Raw genomic sequence first — 22,875 nt, forward strand, 5'->3', positions numbered from 1 at the left:
CCGGACATGGAGAGGGAGCCTTTTCAGAGAAATATAATCCTTCCTACCCCCATGACTCACAGGTCCCCATTGTTTCTACACCCCAGTCCCACCACCACCATGGTATGTGTGTGCTGAGGTGGGGAGCAGGCAGAAAGAACTTTCTTGTACTCTTTGTTTACTGTGCTTCCCTACTCCCACCCCCAGGGGTACAGGCTTCCTTGCCAGGGACCAGGCGTCAAGCATTGGGTATCGGGTGCCAGAAAGAAGAATAAACAATCTTAAAATACCCCACTCTCCACCCACTGTGGAAATTCAGAATCATGGAGTTGAGCAGAACCTTTAAGATCAACTTGCCAATGTCTCTAAGAGGTGGACACCTACCCCTTGCCTGAGCACTTTCAATGACAGGGAATTCACTACCTCAGTGGAATAGAGTTGGGGGCTGGGGGCAAAGTGAAGGACATATAAAGATCTGTCATGTCTACAAGCCTTTGTACAGGCTGTTCCTTCTGTTGGAAATAGGCTGTTCCCTCGAGGCCCTTAGAGTCTCAAGCAACCCACTCAAACTAAGTTTTAACAGGTGAGGGTCAATGTAAGGATGCAAATCTCTGGGGATCCAAGGATAGAAAACAAGTTCATCAAGGCATAAGGTGAACCAAGGCCTGCCTGGTCCTTGTCTCTGCCTCTCTCACCACATGTCTGCTCCATCCTCCTACTTCTTTCTTTACGCCATCTTCCTACTCACCAGCTCTCACATGACCCCAAATGGCTACCATCACTTCCATGCCTCCCTGGCCTCACTGCTCAGCTCTCCACAGCTTACCGGCTTAGGCTGTCAATATCCTGTTCTCAGATACCTAGATGGATCATCTCATTGGTCCACTTTGGTTCAGGTTTCCTCTCCTCGTCCAATCAGCTCTGCTAAGGTGAGTCATATGGTTCAAAGATGGCTACCTAGTCTTCCCCCTCTTCAGCAGGGACTATGGGTAGGAAAAGTATCTCAAATGTGTCTAGTGAACTCACCACCTCTCTTCTTCTCCACATTGATCCACCAGTTCTCTCAGTAAACATATACTTCAGGAATACGGACTGAAAAGGGGACTGGGAGTTTGAAGGCAGAGGAACAAGACCAAGATTTGTGACTTTGGGTAAGGTGTAGCTCCTTTCTGGACTTCAGTTTCCTCCTGTGTAATGTGAGGCAGGGTTCATTTCAACTAGATGAGTGGTTTTTAACCACCTGGGAGAACATTAGAATTACCTATGGAGTTTGTAAATAAAATTCGGATAGCTGGCCTCCATTACCCCAAAGATTCTCATTTAATTAATTGGAGTAGGGTCTGGGTTACAGACTTTTAAAAGCCCCCAGGTGATACAAATGTGTAGTCAGGGTTGAGAACCATGGAATTAAAATGTAATAATTAGATTATTGATAGTATTCAATGGCTAAAATGGTGCCTGGCTTGCAATAGGCACTCAGTAAGTGCTCCTTGAAGGAATGAATTTCCTCCAGCTATAACATCCTGTTCCGAGTTGAGATTTGGGGTACTGGAGAGCTCCAGCTGGATCAAAAAGAAGGGTTTGCTCAGAACCAGGGGTAGAAAGGCACTGGGGCAGGGGCATTGCCAGTCAAGGGGGAATCTCAGAGTGGTTCTTCTCTGGAGAAAGTGTCCACAGCCACTGTGGGGCCTGAACACTGGAAGGCTGCCTGCAGTAGGGATAAGATCCTGAGGGCCTAAAGTCAGGCCCCGGATTCTCCCCCATCAACTCTATGACCTCAGGCAAGTCAATGAACCACCAAGTTTCACCTGCAGAGCAGGAATAAATGGATCTCCTTAGGTTGCTGGAAGGTTTAAGGAAGACAAAGGATTGGAAAGTACTAGAAAAATGTAAGGGATTATTCATATTAGGCTTAATTCCAGGTAAATTCCTTGTATATGCTACCTAAATTCTCCCTGGGAGTCTCTGGGTGGCGCAAACAGTTAATGCACTCAGCTGTTCACTGAGGTTGGAGTTTTGAGTCCACACAGAGATGCCTCGGAAGAAAGCCTTGGTAATCTACTACTGAAAAATCAGCAGTTGAAAGTTCCGTGGAGCACAGTCCTACTCTCGCACAGTGGTCACCATGAGTCAGAATGGATGCAATGACAACTGATAACTGGTAAAATCTCTCTGAGGGAGCAGGAGGAAGGGTATGACATTCTTGGAGTCTGACCTGGAAAATGCCAGCTGTCCAGTCCTAGCTCTACCCATAATGTCAGTGAGTCATAGTTAAGCATTTCCTAGGGTAAGAGGGCTAACAATACTGTACTACTACCTACAACTCCTACAAATAGTAATATGGAATAATGCCAGGTGCCTTACACGCTAACCCAAAGGGGCTAGGTTATATCCCCATTTTTGAAGCTCAGGTTAAATGAGTGGCCCAAGATCGTGCAGCTAGGAGAGCGCCAACCCTGGCATTTGAAGCAGACCAAGAAAAATCTCTACCTTCTTGGAGTTTCAAGTCTGGTTGGGAAGATGAGACAGACACCCTGAAACACTAGAGGACAAGCTGGCAGCCAACAGATAAGAGGTTGCCTGCCCGGTATGTAAGAGAAGACAAGACCTGGGAGGGGCAGGTACTACCAGCATAACCTTACCAGAAGGTTAGTGTGGAACCAGGCCACCCACTGTAGAAGGGCCACGAAGAAATGACTTCTCATTAACTAAAAGCTTAGGTGTCTCTCCTGGGACGGCAGGTGAAGGCTTTGAGGTTGAGAATCAGGGCTGTTATAATGAGGGCTCTTTCCATGGTGACGATCAAACACCCATTTGAGCTAGCTCAAGGAAATCCACGTGTGAGAACGGCGTCACCTTGTAGAGTACTGGAGCTGGGGGTGGAAAAGTATCTTCTCTGTGGTGTCCATTCTTCTCTGTGTTTCTTCTTGTTTCCGTCAGTATTTCTCCCTGTCTGTGTGACTTCATGTTGCCAGCACACATATGCACACTACACACACACACTCACTCATACCTCTGACTTTTTCTGTTCTCTTCTCTCTACTGATTGACTTCTTCTATGTGGGCATAATTTCTACTCCCCCATAACTGTGTAAGTGTATGTGGCAGCCATGAAAATGCACCCTGCAGACCTTAACAAACCAGTTGCTGTAGGCTCCAACTCATGGTGACCCCATGTGTGTCAGAGAACTGTGCTCCACAGAGCTCTCAGTGGATGATTTTTTTAGAAGTAGATCGCCAGGCCCTTCTTTCAAGACCTTCAACTACAGTGAGTGGAATTGACCAAAGGCCCAGCTGCTGCCTCTGAAGTCCATCAATAAGCTTGCATCCAGGCAAGGTCTGAGTGCAGCAGGGATACTAAGGCAGATTCATTTCCTGAAGACTTGGGACTCCTCTGATGGTTAACTTTGGCTTGAGCACTCCCTGACAGCCTTACCAGCCTTGCTCAGTCTGCACAGCAATCTAGGATGCTTCCATCTAAGCTTCTCTCCCTCTCACCGTCACTGAGAGCAGACTTGCATGGGGTCAGATGGCATTCCCAGCCTCTCCTGGCTCCCTCCTGGCTTTCTCCTGCCTCATTTTCTCTCACAGGTATTTCCCCCTAATAAAACCCCTTCCCATTTAATCCAGCTGTGATATCTGCTCTTGGAGAACTGGGACTAATGCCCTGCAGTTTCATGTTGTTCATTAAGGATCCTCCACTCTAACCTGTAATGATATATCAAATCCCCACTTGTCATTTCTCTGCCACTTCCGTAAGGATCAGTTGCAATCTCAAATCGACCTATTGTCAATTCTGTTCCCCTCTGTTTCATGTCTCTCTGACCCCAGCTGCACATGCAGTACTTCTTCCTTTGACCCTGCCCACCAAAAGTTAGGTCAGAGCTCACAAGATACAGGGCACAGCCCTCCAGACTGCCAAGTCTGCCCAAGACCCCAGACACCAGCTGCAAGCTTGGGAGCCCCTAGTGCTCCCCTCACTTCTCATCCACTGGCTACAAATTTGGAGGTTCTCTCCCCCCCCTCAGGATACCAGTCATAAGCTTGGGGGACCTCAGCCCCTTCTCTTCTGCTGGTTCGCACTACTACCAGTGGTTTGATATTTCACTGGAAGGACTCACATAGAACCCACAGACAGCACTATATTTACCGATACAGCTTTATTATAAAGGATATAAATCAGAATCGTAAAGAAAAGACACATACAGAGGGTTCTCAGTGTGGAGCTTCTGTGTTCCAAAGAAGCATGTCGCCCTCCAGAAAGAGTTAATACCTTTCATTGACCAGAAAGCTAATGGAGATTTCAGTGTCCAGAGCTTTTATTAGGTGTCTCATTACCCAATTCAAACTCCAAACCTTTTCCCCTGAGGTCATGTGATATCAGGAGGTCACATTGGGAAGCTGATATATCAGAAGGTTGGTATCACCCGTTGGGTCTTTCCAGCATAGTCAACTTCTACCCAACAAGTGTGGTCTGAAGTCCTCATCAAAGACCTTTCAATCATTGGGGAAATTCCAAGGTTTCAGAGGAACCAAGGACAAAAGCCAAATTCTTTGAGTAAATTCTTTTCCCCATTCAACCCCACAGGACCTCTCCCTCCACCTCTTACAGTGTATGAGAGTAGAGGAGAAGAGTGAAATGGGAACTTTTTCCCTGGGTCCCCTCGTAAAGTACTTAGCAGAAAGCCTGTCGTAAATTAAAAAAAAAAAAACTAAATTCAAATCGATTCTGACTCGTAGTAACCCTATAGAACAGAGTAAAGCTGCCCCGTAGGGTTTCAAAGGGTGTAAATCATTACGGAAGCAGACTGCCACATCTTTCTCCCTCAGGGCAGCTGGTGGGTTTGAACTGCTGACCTTTCAGTTGTCAGCCTAGCACTTTAGCCACTAATTAAGTGGTGAATAAATAGAGTTGTTAGAGGGATGGCACCACTCAAGGATCACAAGCCTGAGGCAGGCTGGTGGCACATAGCACAATACCTGCCCTCGCTGGGTGGGGCCACCCTGTAGCTGCTCACTGAGGACAGCTGCTGGGAGGATTCTGGGATGCGGCTGAGGGCCGCTGGACTCTGTAGCATCCACTTCTGACTGGTGCTGTGGACATTTGTATGGAATCATCCCCTCCTCTGTCCTTGGGGTGGGGAATTTCTAAACAGCCTCAGGCTCCCTCCTGCCTTGACTTGCGTCAGACATAGGATCTTGTACATGTCAGCCCAGTGTTTTGCACAGCAATCCTATCCCTGCAATGAATTAGTCTGGATCCCAACCCACTCAACCCCCGTCGTCCTGTTGCCAGGACTTAGTCTTTGCCAAGATGGTCTCCCCTTTAACTTTGGAGACACCCAAGAAATAGGGACTTGGCTGAAGCTACAGTTCTGCAGAGTGTAAGGTAGCTTCTGTCCTTGTTTTAGGCTGTCTCTGAACTCCAGCCAGAGGGAGAAAAGCCTTCAACAGGAAGTCTTCAGCCTGGCCCGTGATCCAAGTGCTCCAACACATACACATACACGGGCAGGCGCATGTATAACCTGCCCACTCCTTACCCTCACGGTTGGCTCCCACAGGCCTGGAATCCCTACCCCTGATCCGTGATGGTCTGTGGGACCCAAAAGAATGCAAGTGACAGCTTTAAGAATTCTGTCCTGCCTGTAAGACTGCTATCTTTCTTTGCAGGGTGAGCACATACCTCACTGGCTCCCTCAACCCATCCAGCCAGCATAGCCAGTCCAGCAAGTTGGAACAGAGGTGTGCTGGTAAATGTTTAACATCTGGCTTTCTGGGGAAAACCAATTACCATCGAGTCAATTCCAACTCATGGCACACCATGTGTGCTCCATAGGGTTTTCAGTGGCTGATTTTTGGAAGCAGATCTCCAGGTCTTTCTTCTAGGTGCCTCTGGATGGTCTTGAACCTCCAACCTTTGTTAGCAGCCGATTACGTTAACCATTTGTGCTGCCCAGGGGCCCCCTCTAGGGAATGGAAGGCCCTAATTTGTAGTGTTTGTCCAATTTTGTGGTGCAAATATCTTCACTGTGGCCGATTTCAGACTACTTATATGACGTCACTGAGCATGGAGTTGGGGAGAGATGCCCAACATCATACAGTGTTCCCTCACACAAGAGGTGTGAATAATGTCAAGAGCCTGGATAATACTAAAATAATTAGAAAATAATGAGCTTTTATTACCTTTGATTATACACATAGTCTTCAACTTACCATGTAGTCAAGTTATGACAAACCATAGTTAATGACCATCTCTTTTTAAATTTTTTGGTGCATCTTATCATTAGTAATATGTACTACACACAATGTTGCAGCACGTGATTTGCTGATGTCATCATATCTGTAAGTTTATAAGGTGTTTCCAATCCCCAAAGACAAATAAAGATATCGGATTTATAAAGATTCTGATAATAAAAGGCAATAGTAATGAAAACTGAAAAAAAAGATATTCAACTTACATTAGGACAGACATATACTATGGAGTCGTGGGAATGGAGTCCTGTCATAAGTTGGGGACTACCTATAATATAATTTAACTAGACATTTATATAGGAGCCCTGGTGGCACAGTGGTTAAAGCAGTCCACTGCTGACCGAAAGGTTGGTGGTTCAAAACAACTAGTGGCTGCACGGGAGAAAGATGTAGCGGTCTGCTTCCATAGGAATTTACAGCCTTAGAAACCGTATGGGCTCACTATGAATCAGAATCGACTCCACGGTAGTGGATTTTGGTTTGGTATATTTATATAATTTTTAATAGTGACTGTGTTTAACAACTGGCATGCAAAATTTCTGAAAATTTAACCATCAGCTCTCCTGAGCTTGTATGAACCAAGTCCACACCACTGGGTCAGAACCTTTTCTTTGGCGTGAACTGCTGAGGTTGGAATCTAAGCAGGTAGGACAGAGATAGGCAAGGGCCTGGCCTTCTATAAGCTAATTATCTGTTCCTCATTTTCCTTCCTCCTCAGTCACCAGACTCAGGTGTTCTAGGCATCAATTGAGAGGCTCAGCAAATACAGTTCCTTTGAATTGAACAGAGTGTGATGTCAACACTCCAAATAGCAGATCAGCTGGCCAGGGTTGCAGGTGGAGGAATCAAAGAAGAAGTTGGAAGTTTTACATAACTGGAGGTAAACACAGACCTCAATGCAGAGTGAAAACACAGGCCAGGATGGGTAGGCAGAGAACGCTGGAACAAAAGAGCTGAGCTGACCTCAGAGACCTCCAGCAGGAATTCCCAGAGCCTGGGTATTTCTGGACTTTACCCCAGACCTTCCGGTTAGAATCTCCAGAGGTGTTTTCCCTGGTGATTTCTGGATAGTCATCCAATGGAGGGATTCACTGATTGGCCTACCTCACTCATCTCATGGATAAAGCTGCTGGGAGTGGAGGGGAGCTGCAGCCAGAGCCCCCTTCCTGGGTGGCCCTGACTTTGATCAGGAAAGCCTTGCTTTGACAGGCTGGTATGGGCCAGGTTAGAACCCAGGCTACACCACTGGCTGTATGACCTTGGGCAAGTTACAGAACAACTCTGAGCCTCAGCTTCCAAAAGGGGATAATAATATTGACCTTATAGTGTTGCGGGGTAGGAGTCCCTCGATGACGCAAATGGTTAAGCTCTCGACTGCTAGTCAAAAGGTTGGTGGTTCGAACTCACACAGAGGCACCTTGGAAGACAGGCCTGGCAGTCTTCTTCTGAAAGGTCACAGCCTTGGAAACCCTATCTCCAGAATAGTTCTATTCTGCACACATGGGTTACCATGAGCCAGAATCAACTCCAACAACAACGACTAATCAACTTCAACTAACAAGTGTTGTGGAAGATTAAATGAGATCGGGGCATAAAGTATCCTGGTCAGTTCCTGCAGGGGTAAGCATCCAGTAAGTGGCAGATGTGCCTATTAAGGTTATGCAAGGAGACTGTAGCAGCCTCAGGCATCCCAATACCGTTTAACCACTGCCGAGGACTTCTTGTTTTTAGGTGCCGTTGAGTCGGTTCAACTTATAGCAACCCTATGTATAACAGAAGGAAACACTGCCTGGTCCTGTGCCATCCTCAAAATCATTGTTATGCTTGAGCCCATTGTTGCAGAGACTAAATTTAGCTAAAATGAAAGGGACTTGGTTTTCTTTTTTTTTAATTGTGCTTTAAGTGAAAGTTTGCAGCTCAAGTTAGTCTCTCATACAAAAATTTATATGCACCTTGTTACGTGTCCCTAGTTGCTCTCTCTATAATGGGACAGCATACTTCTCCTTTCTGCCCCAGGTTTCCCGTGAAGGGACTTGGATTTCTTGAAGTTAAGAAATTCTGCTTTTATATGAGGAAAAAGTTCAGATGAGGAATTAGAAGACCTGAGTGGCATTTAGAAACCCTGGTGGCGTAGTGGTTAAGAGCTACATCTGCTAACCAAAATGTGGGCAATTTGGATCCACCAGGTGCTCCTTGGGAAAACTGTATGGGGCAGTTCTACTTTATCCTACAGGGTCACTGAGTGGCATTTGGTCTCAGCACTGCTACTTACTATGTCTGAGGGCAAAGAGTTTTAGTGTCAGGGAAATAGACTCTGTTTGTACCCCCATGTCCCAATCCCTCAGCCCACCTCTGATTTCAGTGGGGCTAAAGCAGATATTTCCATGGCCTGAGTCCACTTCAGAGCACGTAGTTGCCTCCGGGCTTTTCTACCTCATAGCGTTCTCCAAAGCAAGGCAGAAGTTCAATTAACTCAGGGAAAACCCAGCCAGTGTTTTATCTATTGCTGTGTAACAACCCACCCCAAAATTTACAGGTTTAACTAACTAGAATCATTGATTTGCTCACGATTCTGCAATTCCGTTGGTCTGTGCTCCACATGGCATCAGTTGGCAAGATGGTGCCTCAGCTGAACAGATTCTCACCATGTGGCTTCTCCAGGAGGCTAGTTTGGTCTTGTTCACAACATGGGTCTCAAAGTACTTAGATTTCTTACACTGCAGCTGGCTTCCCAAAAAGTACAAAAGCAGAAGCTGCCAGCCAAGCCCTCTTAACGTGTGGTTTCAGAAATCCCGGAAGGTCGCTTTCACCATATTCTACTGGTCCAGGGGAATAGACTCTACCTCTTGCTGGGGGAGTGGCAAAGTCACATTGCAGAAGAGAATGTGGCGTGGGAGAGGTTGTTGTGGTTATCTTTGGAAATACAGTTTACCACAACCAGCATGTATGGGAGGAAGGGGGAATTAATACCCCTTGGGCCATCCTTAACCAATGAGGTTAGTAGTTGGTAGATAAATGCAGAAGTCCCCTGTCCTTGAGAAAGACAATTCTGAGCAGTATTCTAGAGGTTCTTCAGAGAATCCCCAGCAGGACTGAGCCCCAGTCGCCCACAGTAAAACTAGCTCAACAGTGTACCCTTTATTGGCTTTTCCTCCTTAACCATCTTTATCCTCATCCCTTTCTGCTACTTCCTCAGATCATCTCCCAGCTCTTGCCTTGGACTTCTCTTTCCTGGGAAACCAAACCAGTACACTCAATTTCCTCATCTGAGAAAGCCCTTACATTGGACTATAAAATGTTACACCTGCTTCCCAGGGCTGTTGAGTAATCCCACACAGGAATGGACTTGAAAGGGCCTTGTAAACTTCTGGAGGCTGGGGCAGGTATTCTTGAGGTATACGTGGAAACTTTGGCCTGCTGGGATGGAAGACCCAGCTCCCTGGAATTATTAGGGAGTGATTACCAGAAGACAAGATGTTGCCTTGGGAATGGTGAGAGGTGAGGAAAGAGAGGTATGGGGACATGTGAGAGGGCATGCAGACAGAGGGTGCTCCCTGGGGAGTGGAGACATGAGGTGTGCTGTGGCTCAGCCCTGCCTGGATGGAAGGGGCCTGGCCTGTCCATGTCAGATTCAGGTGACTTGGCACAAGACGAGGTGACTCACCAGCCTGTGAAAAGGTCCCTGAAGATCATCCACCCATCTTTGCTGGAACTTGCCCTGGTGGAACAAGCCTTGCCTCCTGATTGGGCCTCTGTCCAGGGACAGGGACTGAGTGACCAACGGAAGGGTCCAGGACACTGGTTCCTCTACTCAGTAAACATCAAAAGCTGAGCCCTGCTCCATGCCAGGCCCTGTGGTAGGGATCCAAAGGTGAACAAGCCACTCCCTGCCCTCTCCAGCAGCTCCTGGTCAGCGGGTGGGGCCTGAGAACAGGAGATAGGCAACTTTGACAGCAAGGTAGCTCCCATGGAGGTGGCTTGCTGGAGCACAGAGGAGGGGCCCCTGACCCAGAATTGGGAGAGGTAATTGTGGAAGTCATCCCAAAGAAGTTAATGTCCCCCAAGTTTCATCCAAGAGATCTTAGGATTTAACCAGAAGGAAGAGAAGAAGGGCATTCTGAGCATGAGCCTCGGTGGGGAATCCTGCCTCATTTGCGAAATGTCAATATGGCTGAAGCCCAGGAAAAGGCACGCGGGAGGGGTGAAAATGAAGCTGGAGAGAGAGACGGGGGCTGGGTAAGCAGGGGGGAGCCCCTGAAGAGTTGAAAGCAGGAAAGAAATGAGTCAGATTTGAGTTTGAGATAAAACCCTCTGGGTGCAATGATGATTGCTGGATGGAAAAAAAAACCCAGCTGCTGTCGAGTTGATTCCAGCTCACGGTGAGCCCGCATGTGTGTGAGTAGGACTGTACTTCAAAAGGGTTTTAATGGCTGAGTTTTCAGAAGATCAGCAGGTCTTCCTTCCAAAGTGGCTCTGGATGGACTTGAACCTCCAACCTTTCGGTTTGCAGAGAACGAAGCTAACCAATAGTACCACCATGCTGAATGGAAGGGGAAGAAGGGTCATTCATTCATTTAACAAATGTCTATGGAGCCTTTACCAGGTGCCAGGCCCAGTGCTATTGTAGAGGCGCAGAAGAGAGGCCGTAGTGGCCTGGACCCATGTGATGGTGGCAAGGGTGGATAAAAGAGACAGATTCTAGGGAGGCTCTCTGGCTTTGTTACACAAACACATCCTGTGGGACTTGTTGTTCTTGCTGCTGTAGAGTTGGTGCTGACTCAGGGTGACCTTAGGTGTACCTATTGTCTTTGAGTCGATTCCAACTCAGCAACTCTATGTGTATAACAGAATGAAACGTTGCCCAGTTCTGCACCATCTTCATGATCACTGGAATGTTTGAGTCTATTGCTTTGACTACGGTATCCATCTATCTCATTGAGAGTTTCCCTCATTTTTGCTGACCTTCTATTTTACCAACCATGATGTCCTTTACTAGCAATTGGTCTTTACTGATGATGCAGCCAAAGTAAGCAAGGCCAAGTCTCCTGCTATTTTAGGGGTGAAGAGCTGATCTTCAGGGCTCAGACCAAGTCTCTGGGGCTCCCACAGAGAGACAGCTGGAGGCCCCACCCAGAGTCCTGCAGCCCAGCCATCTCCGCCCTCCTCATCTCTCAGGAAGGCTTCAGATGCAATTCCATCTGATAACCTCGACTGGCTGTTTCCAGGAAGGGGGTGAAATCCAAACATCCTGGTTTCTTCTTATGAATTCTGGCCAGAGCTATGGGGCTCCTCCAGGATCACAGAAGGAGTCAGAGACTCAGTTGACACCATCAGTTGACACTAATAATTTGCGCTTGTTTCTCTGTTTCTGTGTTCCCCTACACTTACCCCTCAGATTGCAGACTCCTTGAGGGTAGGAGCTGCCTCTTCCATCAGACTTTGCTTTCTCTGAAAGTGTCTGCCCCACCAAATTAGGAACTTCTGGAGGGTAGAATGAGTAGGAAGCCTGGGAATGGAAGTCAGGGAAGCTGTTTTGCTGCCACTTTTGTTTGAACTTGGGGAAAGTCCTATAATTGGACTTAATTTCCTCATTTATAAAATGGGGTTAATAATGCTTGTTGTGAGGATTAAGACATAAAGATAAAAGAGATGAGATGAAAAGGTAGTCTTGGGGGTTGGATGGACAGGACCAGAAATACCAGGAACAGACTATGACATATAGCCAGACATGAGGACAAAGGGAAGCAGGCTGTCCGCTCCATGAACGCAGGGGGTTTTGTCCATTTCACACACTGTTATGTTCCAAGTGCCCAGGATAGAGCCTGGAATAGAGTAGGTACTCAACATTCATTGACCAAATGGGTGGAGAGTCCAAATGGTAATGGTGGTGAGCAGAGTGCCAATACCTACTAGGACATTTGTCAGGAAGGCTCCCAGTGGGCAGCAGGGGAGGGCCACAGAGTGGGGCAGGGGCTGGGTCTGCCCATCAAATGGGGGTGTCCACCTCAGAACCTCCGTGGGCCTCCAGGGGTTGGATGGCACACCCCCTACAAGTCTGCAGACACATTATCCAGGTCCCCCTGACCTGGGTTATAAATTAGTAGCTTCAACAAGGGGATTTCCCCATCAGGGTCACCACCAGTGACTTCTGCAACCTCCTCCCAGCCAGCCCACCTGCTTTCTCTACCTTCCGCCCACCCCACAGCTCTCTGGCACTGTCATGCCCTCCTCTGCTCATGACCCCTCAAAAACTTTGGGCTTCCTGGACTCCACCCTCTACTCCTTTCCATTTCTACCTTTGACTCAGAAAGCACCTGACTAGCCACAGTGGCCCATCAAGGAATTGGCCGCTCTACCCTAATCGTTAGTTTGTCCATTATTGTTCAAACAGCCTAAATCTGTGAAGTTGTGCCCTGGTTTATTGTGTGCCCTAAGACTGTCATACTCCCCAAACATTCTTCATCTCCTTAACCACAATGCAGCTGAATAACCTACGACACTGGTGTGTTCAGTCATGTTTGTGAAAGGGCTCTCACTCTATCAAAAAGAACTCATCGACACTCAACCATTTCAGAAGGCAGCATATGATCAAGAACTGATGGTACCAAAGGAAGAAGTCCAAGCTGCACAGAAAGCACCAGTGAAAAACAAGGCTCCAGGAATTGATGGAATACCAATTGAGATGTTTCAACAAACAGATGCAGCGCTGGAGGTGCTCACTTTTCCATGCCAAGAAATTTAGAAGATAGCTACTTGGCCAACCAACTGGAAGAGATCTATAGTTGTGCACATTCCAAAGAAAGGAGATCCAATAGAATGCGGAAGTTATCAAACAATATTATTAATGTCACACACACGTAAAATTTTGCTTAATTCAAAAGTGGTTGCAGCAGTACATCCACAGGGAACTGCTAGAAATTCACCAGAATCAGAAGAGGATGTGGACCAAGGGATATCATTGCTGATGTCAGATGGATCTTGGCTGAAAGCAGAGAATACCAGAAAGATGTTTACCTGTTTTTATTGACTATGCAAAGGCATTCAACTGTGTAGATCATAACAAATTATGAATAACTTTGTAAAGAATGGGAATTCCGGAACACTTAATTGTGCTCATGAGGAACCTGTATGTAGATCAAGAGGCAGTCGCTCAAACAGAACAAGGGGATACTGTGTGGTTTAAAGTTAGGAAAGGTGTGCCAGGGTTGTATCCTTTCACCATACTTGCTCAGTCTGTATGCTGAGCAAATAACTGAGAAGCTGGACTCCATGAGAACAAAGCGTCAGGATTGGAGGGAGACTCATTAACAACATGGAATATGTAGACGACACAACCTTGCTTGCTGCGAGTGAGGAAGACTTGAAGCACTTACTAATGAAGATCAAAGACCACAGCCTTCAGTGTGGACTGCACCTCAACATAAAGAAAACAAACATCCACACAACTGGACCAATGAGCAACATCATGATAAACGGAGAAAAGATTGAAGTTGTCAAGGATTTCATTTTACTTGGATCCATAATCAATGCCCATGGAAGAAGCAGTTGAGAAATCAAATAACACGTTGCATTGGGCAAATCTGCTGCAAAAGACCTCTTTAAAGTGTTCAAAAGCAGAGAAGTCACTTTGAGGACTAAGGTGCGCCTGACCCGAGCCATGGTATTTCAGTCACCTCATGCATATGAGAAAGCTGGACAATGAATAAGGAAGGCCGAAGAAAAATTGATACCTCTGAATTATGGTGTTGGTGAAGAATATTGAATATATTATGGACTTCCAGAAGAACAAACGAATCTGTCTTGGAAGAAGTACAGCCAGAATGCTCCCTAGAAGTGAGGATGGAGAAACTTCTCACTTAACTTGGGATGTTATCAGGAGGGATCAGTCCCTGGAGAAGGACATCATTCTTGGTAAAGTAGAGGGACAGTGAAAGAGAGGAAGACCCTTCACCAGATGAATTGACACAGTGGCTGCCACAATGGGCTCCAACATAGCAATGCTTGTGAGGATGGTGCAGGACCAGGCAGTGTTTCATTCCGTTGTACACATGGTTGCTGTAAGTGCTGACTCGACGGCACTGAACAACAACAAATATAGCATTTACAGTGTTACGGAATTGTTACCTTGAGGCTGAAAGAAGGGGCTTCACAGCCAAAGCAGAGAACCTTGGACCTGCCTCCTGTGTTTGTGTGTGGGGGGGGGGGAGGGGTGGAGAGAAAGAGAGAGGCATTGGCAGCAAGGGAGGGATGGTATCAAGTAGGTACAGAGTTGGCTGGTGCTTTAAACAACATGATCCTATTTTTTAAAACACATCAATGTCCTCGAGAAAAATATGCCTCATATAGAAGTACTCCTCACACCACAGAGAGTTTAAATTCTTTTCCAACAGACTCAAAATTGTCACTACTATCCTGTGTGCTGTTGGCTAAAAACCAGTTGCCATTGACTCTGACTCCTGGCAAGCCCATGTGTCAAAGTAGAACTGTGCTGCTATAGAGTTCCAACGGCTGATTTTTCAGAAGTAGATCATCATGTCTTTCTTCCAAGATACCACTGGGTAGGCTCGAACCCCAACCTTCTGGTTAGCATCCGAGCACATTTACCATTTGCACCACCCAGGGTGTTGAGCAGGGGACCTTGAAGTTGTTGAAGAAGGGGCCAGTCTTAAAACAGTTAAGACCATAAGGAGACATTTCAGTTAAACCTATTATCATTTTTAGCCCTTCCGTTCTTTCCGTTCTACCTCCTAGGTTGTTGTGTAGTGTCTGGGGGTCTTCAAAGCTTGCAAGCAGCCATCCAAAATACAACAATAAGTCTCTATTTTCCTGGAGCAACAAAGGAAGAAGAAGAGTCAGGAAGAGAAGAAGGAAATGGAATGCACAGCTGGCTGCCTTCATGAATAACTGCCTCCTTTGCCACGAGACCAGAAGAACTGGATGGTGCCCGGTTACCATGACTGAATGTTTTGATAAGATTCTATAGAAGAATCCTCATCATAAGAAGCGAAAATGCAGAACAGAGTTTCAATTTTCATAGAATCCAGACTTTGTGGAGCCATTGAGGCTGGATGACTCCTGAAATGGTTGCCCTGGTATAGTATTTAAACCTGAAACCTTAAAGCAAAAATATCCCTTGAAGTCTTCTTTAAACCAATCAACAGTTTAGCTTAATTAGAAAAGAATATCTGCCTTGAGCACTGTGTTCTTTTAAAGAATTATCTGTATGGGATCAAATTGACAATGGCAACTCCAGAGGATGATAGGAAGCTTAGGGGTGAGTTTGTATCAATGAAGAAGAACAAGTCAGAAATGGAGGGTGAGAATGGCTGTACAATTTGAAGAATATAATCAATGTCACTGAATTGTACATGTAGAAATTGTTGAATTGGTATATGTTTTGCTGTGTATACTTTCAACAATTAAAACACAAAACAAAAAAAATGTTAAGACCATGAAGCCAGGCAGATCCTCCCTTTAAACAGAGGCCTGGCTGAGCCTGGTAAATCCTTCTTTCACATTTCTTCCAGTCCCTGGTGTCCAATCTCAGACTCCGTGAGCCTCCTGGCCACCCCTTGAGCTCAGAAGGCCTGGTCTTCTCATGTTTTTACTCTTTGGTCCATCTTTCCTAAATGCTCTTCCTAGAGACAGTAGCAGTTTCAGGTAAAATGCCAGACACGCCACAAAGCCACGGGCTGTCTCATCACGGTAGCTAACAGAACAGCGGGGCTGCCTGAGTTTGAATTTAGGCTATTTACCAATTGTAAACCCTGATGGTGTAGTGGTTAAGTGCCAAAAGGTTGGCAGTTCAAATCCACCAGGCACTCCTTGGAAGCTCTGTGGGGCAGCTCTACTCTGTCCTACAGAAACCTTGGTAGGAACCATGATGGTACAGCGGTTAAGTGGCTGCTAAATGAAAGGTCGGCGATTTGAACCCACCGGCCGCTCTGTGGGAGAAAGACGTGGTGGTCTGTGTCTGTAAAGATTACAGCCTTGCAAACCCTTTGGTGGCAGTTGTACTTTGTCCTGTAGGGTTGCTGAGTCAGAATCAATTTGATGGCAATGAGTTTTTGTTTGGTTTATTTACTAACTGTGAGATCTAGTTTGAGACAACCTCTGTGCCTCAGTTTCCTCACCTATAAAATGGGGATGTAACACCCACCTCATAGGGCCATTGCACGATGGACTGAGTTCATTCCACTATTGTTGAGTCTACAGCATTTACAACAGTGCCTTGTGCTGCAAGTTTGCCATCATCACCCCTACCTTTCTCCCCTTGCTCCTTCTTTTTCCTTGAACCTTTTCTACAATGTTCCTGCACCATGGCTCCTGCCCTCACCTCACTCAGGCCTGTTAACTGTCACTTCCCCCAAGGGACCTTTTCTGACCACCACATTTTAAGTAGCCTGCCCCTCCTCCACCTCCTCACTTTCTTTACTCCCTTCCAGAACCACCCAATTCTCCTCTGGACCCTCAGGCTGTGCTTTGGTCCTTCAGTCCTCCCAACCCTCCGTGGATCCTCCCAGGGCCCCCCCTTCCCACAGATGCCACCAACCAGCCTCCCCCCCCACCACTGCATCCCCCACATAGCACACATCAAGCTGGCCTGTCCACCTCGTGTTTTATTGTAAAAATGTTAAAATAAATTACATTCGACATCATTGCCAGTATGTACATACAGTGTGTATGGTTCCAGGCCAGCCAGTGCCACCCCAGTCAGGTGGGGTGGGGGACTGTGACGATTTAGTTAACAGAGCTCACAGAAAAATGCAGTATGCCCCCTGCCTGGCCAACTCACATCCACTAGAAGGTGACTGGGCCTGGGAACACACATGCCTGTCACCTTCTTCACATGTTGAGGGGAAGCTCTGGCCCACTTGCCCCACAGTTGTGGGGGAGGGTGTTGAAAGTGACCACCCACCTCTGCCTGGCATCCAGTTGCCTGCAACTGATGCCTCCTCACCACCCGCCCCCGACCCTCACCTGCTGATCAGTGCCCTTCCCCACTCTACATGGCTAAGGGTCATGACCTTGGCTGAGGGCACTGAGAAAGGCCCAGTGGGTGGACACTGGACCTTGCTCTTTAACCTCCTCTTTTCCCCACTGGCTCAGAAGCCAACAAGATTCCAGGTACGTAAAAACAGCAGTTTATTTAAAAAATTAACAAAACAGGGCATGGTGGGCTGGAGAACCCCAGAACTCAGGCAGCAGCGAGTCCTTCCAGCGCCCTCACCACAAACAGTCCATTTACAGCTTCACATTATCTCTTGCTCCCCCATCCCAAATACAAAAATGACAAACAGTAGTGAGGGAGGGGCTTGCTTCACAGATTTGGCTGCCCACACCACTTGTGAGAACAGCAATTTGGTCTTCCCCTCGGGAGGCTGGTGGGAGGGTGGGTGGTGAGGTCCTTGCTCTGGGCAAGGGGGAATGAGGAGACTGGCTGAAGTACTGGGTGGGGATGGCCGGGGCCTGGGGCCAGGTGGTGGGTGTGCACTCTGACAGGGAGCTAGAGGGCCAGGGGTGGAATTAGCCAGAGTCCAGCTTCACTCTCCCAGCAACCTGGCTTCTAGCTCCAGAAGGCCCAGCCTCCTGTGGCCCATGCTCCACCACTCTTCTTCCCACCACTTCCTGGGGAGGGCAGAGAGCCTTGCACCTGCTATTGCTTACCCCAAAGGTGTCTGAGGCAAGACGATGGGCCCTGGGCTGGGCTTGGTCTGAGTAATTCAACAATGTGGGCCTAGGACAATGGGCCCGTACTCTGGCTTGCCTCAGGTCCTCTGTATCAGGAGTGTTTCGGGCACCTGTCCACTCACTCCTGTCCCCAGGCAGCCTCTTCCAAACTGAGATCTGCCATAGGGTACTGGAAAGGCAGATGACACGGTGATGGTTAAGTACATGCCCAGCCCTGAGCCCTGCCACTCCCGTGATCCCAAAATGCCCCATCCCCCACACCATACTGCACCTCCCCAAACACTTCAGAGTCTGAAAAGGTAGGACCCAGGCTTTACACTTCCCTTCCCCTCTCCAAGATGCCTCGTTCAGTGCTAGACACACAGAAGGAGCTCATTTAACACTGGTGAACTTAAATGGCTGAGGTCTCCAGCCTAGGAAAACCGTGTGACATTATCAACCGAATGACCCACGCAGCTGTGCGCCGGCCTACGCAGGTCAGTCTTGCCCACTGTCCCTGCCAGCCCACCAACATCTTAGAACCATCAGAGGACCCAGCCATGTCCAGGACAGATGCCTCCCACTGCTAGTACCCATTCAGCTGGAAAGCAGAGGCTTTGTCCTGGGTGTGTGCCATGTTTGATCGGTGGCATATAGCTGGAGGGGATGGAAGGTAAAGAAGGCCCCTGGCCCCCCACTCCCAGTTCCAGGGCTGCTCCCCACCAAAGGCCAGGGGTCCCAGCCATCACAGGACACCCCAGGGTGAGGGGGAAAAGAAGCCATCAGCTGTGGGATGGGGAGCCGGGCCTGCCTCATGTGCCTTTGGGGCTGTTAGCCTTATTGTACTCGTTCATGAGCTGTTCATAAGGCACAGAGAGCTCAGACTCGGTGCTGGTGAAGGTAGACTCGTCTGAGGAGGGGAATTCACCCAGGTTCAGGGGCACCTCAGCCTCCGCCACCTCTTGGGGCTGCACCTCCCCAACCAGGTTGTCTTCCAGCGAGGACTTGGAGGTCTCCTCATCTGAGAGGCCAGCCTCCTCGCTCACAAAGCTGATGTTGGCATTCTGGAAGATGAGTGGGTGGTAGTCCTGGGCATCCCATGGCTCGCCCTCTTCGCTGATACGGTCCAGCTGGTTAATGCACACCTCAGGGGTAGGGGAGCCATCCATGGGGGACCCTTCCTCACCGGGGGGCCTCGACATGTGGCCTTTGCTCCTTAGTGTCTGTGACACCTCTTCTAAGCTGGGCACCCGGTTCTTGGAGTAGACCACCAGGGGGGCCAACGAAGTGGGGAGGGCTGGCAGCCTACCCCCTGGAGACCCCAGCCCCGGTTCTGGGACCCTCTCCCCACTCCCACTCGTCTTCATTGCCTTCTTCCCAATCTGCTTGATGAGGTCATTGTAGGTCTCCTCCTTTTTTGAAAGAAAGCTGAAGATGTTGACGTCCTTGGAGGTTGCATTTCCTGCCACCTGCAGGGCCTTTTTGGAGTGTGGGGAGCTCTCGAAGGACTCCTTCCGCCGCCGCCGTCGCTTCTTAATGGCTTTGTGGACTTCCACAAACATGCTGACCTTCCAGTTGACAAAGAGGGACAGCCAGGCCAGCCCCAGATAGATCCAGAGCTCCACAAAGTAGCGGTAGAGGGCATGGTAGTTGGCGTTGGGATTCACACCTGCAGGAGGACAGGAAGCCCAGAGGGCCAAGAAAAGGTCAACGGGGACCCAGAAACAGGCAAAGGCTAAAGCTGTGTTACTAAGAGCAGGTATAGCAGAGCTAGAACACAGAAGGGGGATGCAGTGTGAAAGGAAGGAGGCTTGTTCTAGACCCAAGCCTACCCCACTGTCCTGAAGGACCTTGGCCCCGTCTCTTGTGCCCCTATTCCCAGATCCCAACCTGTCTGAGCCTCAATTTCCCCAACTATAAAAAAGTCATGAGAGTGGTTACCTCTAGGGGTGAGGGCTTTATTGAGGTGGAATTTTTTGGGGCGGGTTGGGGGCGGGGAGGATGGTAACGTAACCAGCACAGTTAAGAAATATACTGTACTTACCTGTTTTGGGTACTTTTTTGTAAGTATATTTCAGTTAAAAACCAGATGGAAATTAAGTGAGGGGATATCACAGACATGCTCAGAGCTGGAGGTAGACTGGTTTAACATGAGGCTGGTGACTAGGGGAGCTGAACACTCACTCACACACACACACACACACCCACACACACACACACCCACACCCACCCATGGGTATTTCCGTAACCTCGCTGGGTCCACAATTGTGGCCAGCTCCCATCATGACTATCTGTGAATGGGGAGTGGGCAACCATGGTGGGAGGTGTGCCCCTTCCTTCCTCACACTTGGCTCTAGGAAAGGGATAACGCCAGATAGAAAAAGCCACTAAGATGGGAGCAGAAAAGCCGAGATGATCTATGAAGTGAGCACTGATCCTGATAGGAAGTATTACGAACCATCTTTATTCTTCCTGAAGATCTGGTCTGCCTCTCTGTTTCTAGGCTCTCCCCTTGGTCTGGAGGGCCCTGCCCACTCTTTATCCCCCCTCCTCCAAGGCCAGGCTCCTGCCTGCTCCAGGGAGCCTTCCCAGGTAACCCCCCACCACAGCTGATGGCTTTTCTACACTCCAGGATTACAGATGTCCCTCGGTATCTGAGGGGGGATTCGTTCCAGGAACCCCCACGGATACCAAAATCTGAGGATGCTCAAGTCTCTTGTATAAGACTTGCTCTGGAAGGTAGCCTTTCTCTTCTATGAGTTTCTTGAGCTCTTCCGGGAACACTGATGCTGCCTGAGCATCAGCCAATGCCAGTTCTCCATGATCTGGAAGTTCCTAAGACTGTAATACTTTACACAGCTAGCCAGCCATCCCTTACTAGCCTGAAGCTCCTTCCTCTAGTTGTCCTCAACCCTTTACACTTAGCCTTTGAGGGGCTGCTCTGACCGTTTGCTTTTTAGGAGCTGTCTTTTCACAGAAACAAGGGGTGCACACAACACAACTAGAAAAGAACAAGGTGAACGGTGTTCAAACGAGTGCGAGGCTGAGGGCCTGTGAAACGGTGGCGGGCTACAGCAGGGTATGCCTGTACATCACTGCATTTGCGTGGATTCAGCGAAGTGCTCGGCACGCAGCAAATTCAAGTTTTGCTTTCTGGAACTTTTTTTTTTCCCCAAATAGCTTCGAGCTGCAGTTGATTGAATCCGGAGATTCAATAAACCCGTGGATACGGAGGGCCGACTGTATTTGAGTTTTCTTTTATAATTTTACAGTTGGAGGACTGTTGATCTCTATTATTATGTCTCTTACAATCTGCATCCTATCTCCTCCCTCAAACGGGGAAGGGATTATATCTCCCTCATCGGATTAGAGGTTCCTTGAATGCAAGGGCTGTGTCTCCCGCCTCAGGTAGGAGGTAATCTGAAAGCTTCTCTGGATCACTGGCAGGGTGTGATGATGACAACGACAGGGCACTCAGTACCTAGCCAGGCCCCACCCTCAGCACTCATAAATAGCGTTATAGACTGAATTGTGTCCCTCCAAAACAAGTGTTATAAATCTTAACCCCTATAGCTGTGGATGTAATCCCATCTGGGAATAGGATTTTCTTTGTTATGTTAATGAGACCGTTTATCAGTCTCCGGTGTGTTTTAAACCAACCACCTTTGAGCTAGAAGAGGAGTAGATTAGACACAGAAGCAAGCAAGGACAAAGAGGGGAAATTCAATGCCAAGTGGTGATCTCCAAGGAGCCCTGAGGAGAAGAACGCTATAGAAGCTGAGACAAGGCTTTCCCCCACACAGAGAGAGCCTTTCCCTTAGTGCCTCGGACTGAGTCTCTCTCAGGACAGCAGGCCCAGATTTGCCAGGCTTAGTGCAGTATTCATGCTCTTTCCTATTCCTCCCACCCAATCAGCCGGTGCCCTGACTTCAGCCTTCTAGTCTCCTAAACTGTGAGAGAATACATTCTGTTCACTAAAGCCACCTACCTGTGGTATTTCTGTTACAGCAGCATTAAGAAACTAAGACAAATAATAACTCATTCAATTTTCTACCACTCCATGAAGTCAGTGCAATTATTTTTACCAATTTTACAGATGAGGAAACTGAGGCACAGAAGTGTGGTAGCTTGCTCGAGCTGGGATGGCATCATTACATACACTGCTGCACTTCCCCAATACAAAATGCTTCTCCTCCTTACCCTGCTCTGGGCCCCAAGACTAGACAATGGCAGGCTTGTGCCTCAGACTAAGTTTCTCTCTCAGGACAGCAGGCCCAGATTTGCCAGGCTCAGTAGAGTGTTCATGCCTCTTTTTCCTCTTCCTCCCACCCACTCAGTCACCCCCTCCCGGCATTCCTTGCACTGGGGCAGAAAGGTAGTGACCTCACCCTGGGCCCAGTGGGGAGGGTGGCAGGGACCAGAGGACCCTAGAGAGAGGAGAAGGTCAAATGGGCAGGGCAGCTAGCTTGGAGGGAACAAAGGCTGGCTCAGTGTGGCCAAAAAGGGTGTCAAGAAGATTAAGAGCCAAGATGCTGCACAGGCCACAGGCACAAGTCCATGAGTGGCTGGGGCCAGCTGCAGGCGGTCAGACAAAGGGCCAAAGAATCCTATTGCCTCCCTGAATTAAGTAGGGAGGAGTGGGAAGGAGTGTCTGGGACGGAGGGGGGCAGGGCCGCTTGGGAGAAGGCCTCCCTTGTCTTTAATTAAGCTGCAAAGTTTCGGGCCTCTGAGCCAAGCCTGCAGAGGACAGGACACTCTGGAGTGATGGAAGGTGGTTCTGTGACAGGGAGGGGACCTGGCTTGGGAAACAGGTACAAACCCTGCAGGCAGATGACTGACTCAAGCCACTGCCCCAGGGCTGAGTGCACCTAAACTCAGCAGACAGGAGGGGAGGAGGACATCAGAGACTAAACACCAGGAGAGGAAAGGAGGAGGGGGGAAAAGCCACATCCGAAAAAGGGAAATAGAAAAGAT

General features: G+C 48.3%; 1 protein-coding gene across 1 annotated transcript in view; it reads right to left on the minus strand.

Moving 5' to 3' along the window:
* Window positions 1–16,832: 16,832 nt before the first annotated feature.
* The window catches only part of KCNK5 (potassium two pore domain channel subfamily K member 5), a 49,013-nt gene continuing 42,970 nt past the window's right edge, over window positions 16,833–22,875 (minus strand). Inside the window, exon 5 of the mRNA XM_003403934.4 lies at window positions 16,833–19,570. Coding sequence (XP_003403982.2) covers window positions 18,714–19,570 — 857 coding nt within the window. The 3' untranslated portion in view covers window positions 16,833–18,713. The remainder of the gene's footprint in view (window positions 19,571–22,875) is intronic.

This window comes from Loxodonta africana, chromosome 1 (assembly GCF_030014295.1).
Source record: "Loxodonta africana isolate mLoxAfr1 chromosome 1, mLoxAfr1.hap2, whole genome shotgun sequence".
Taxonomy (NCBI): domain Eukaryota; kingdom Metazoa; phylum Chordata; class Mammalia; order Proboscidea; family Elephantidae; genus Loxodonta; species Loxodonta africana.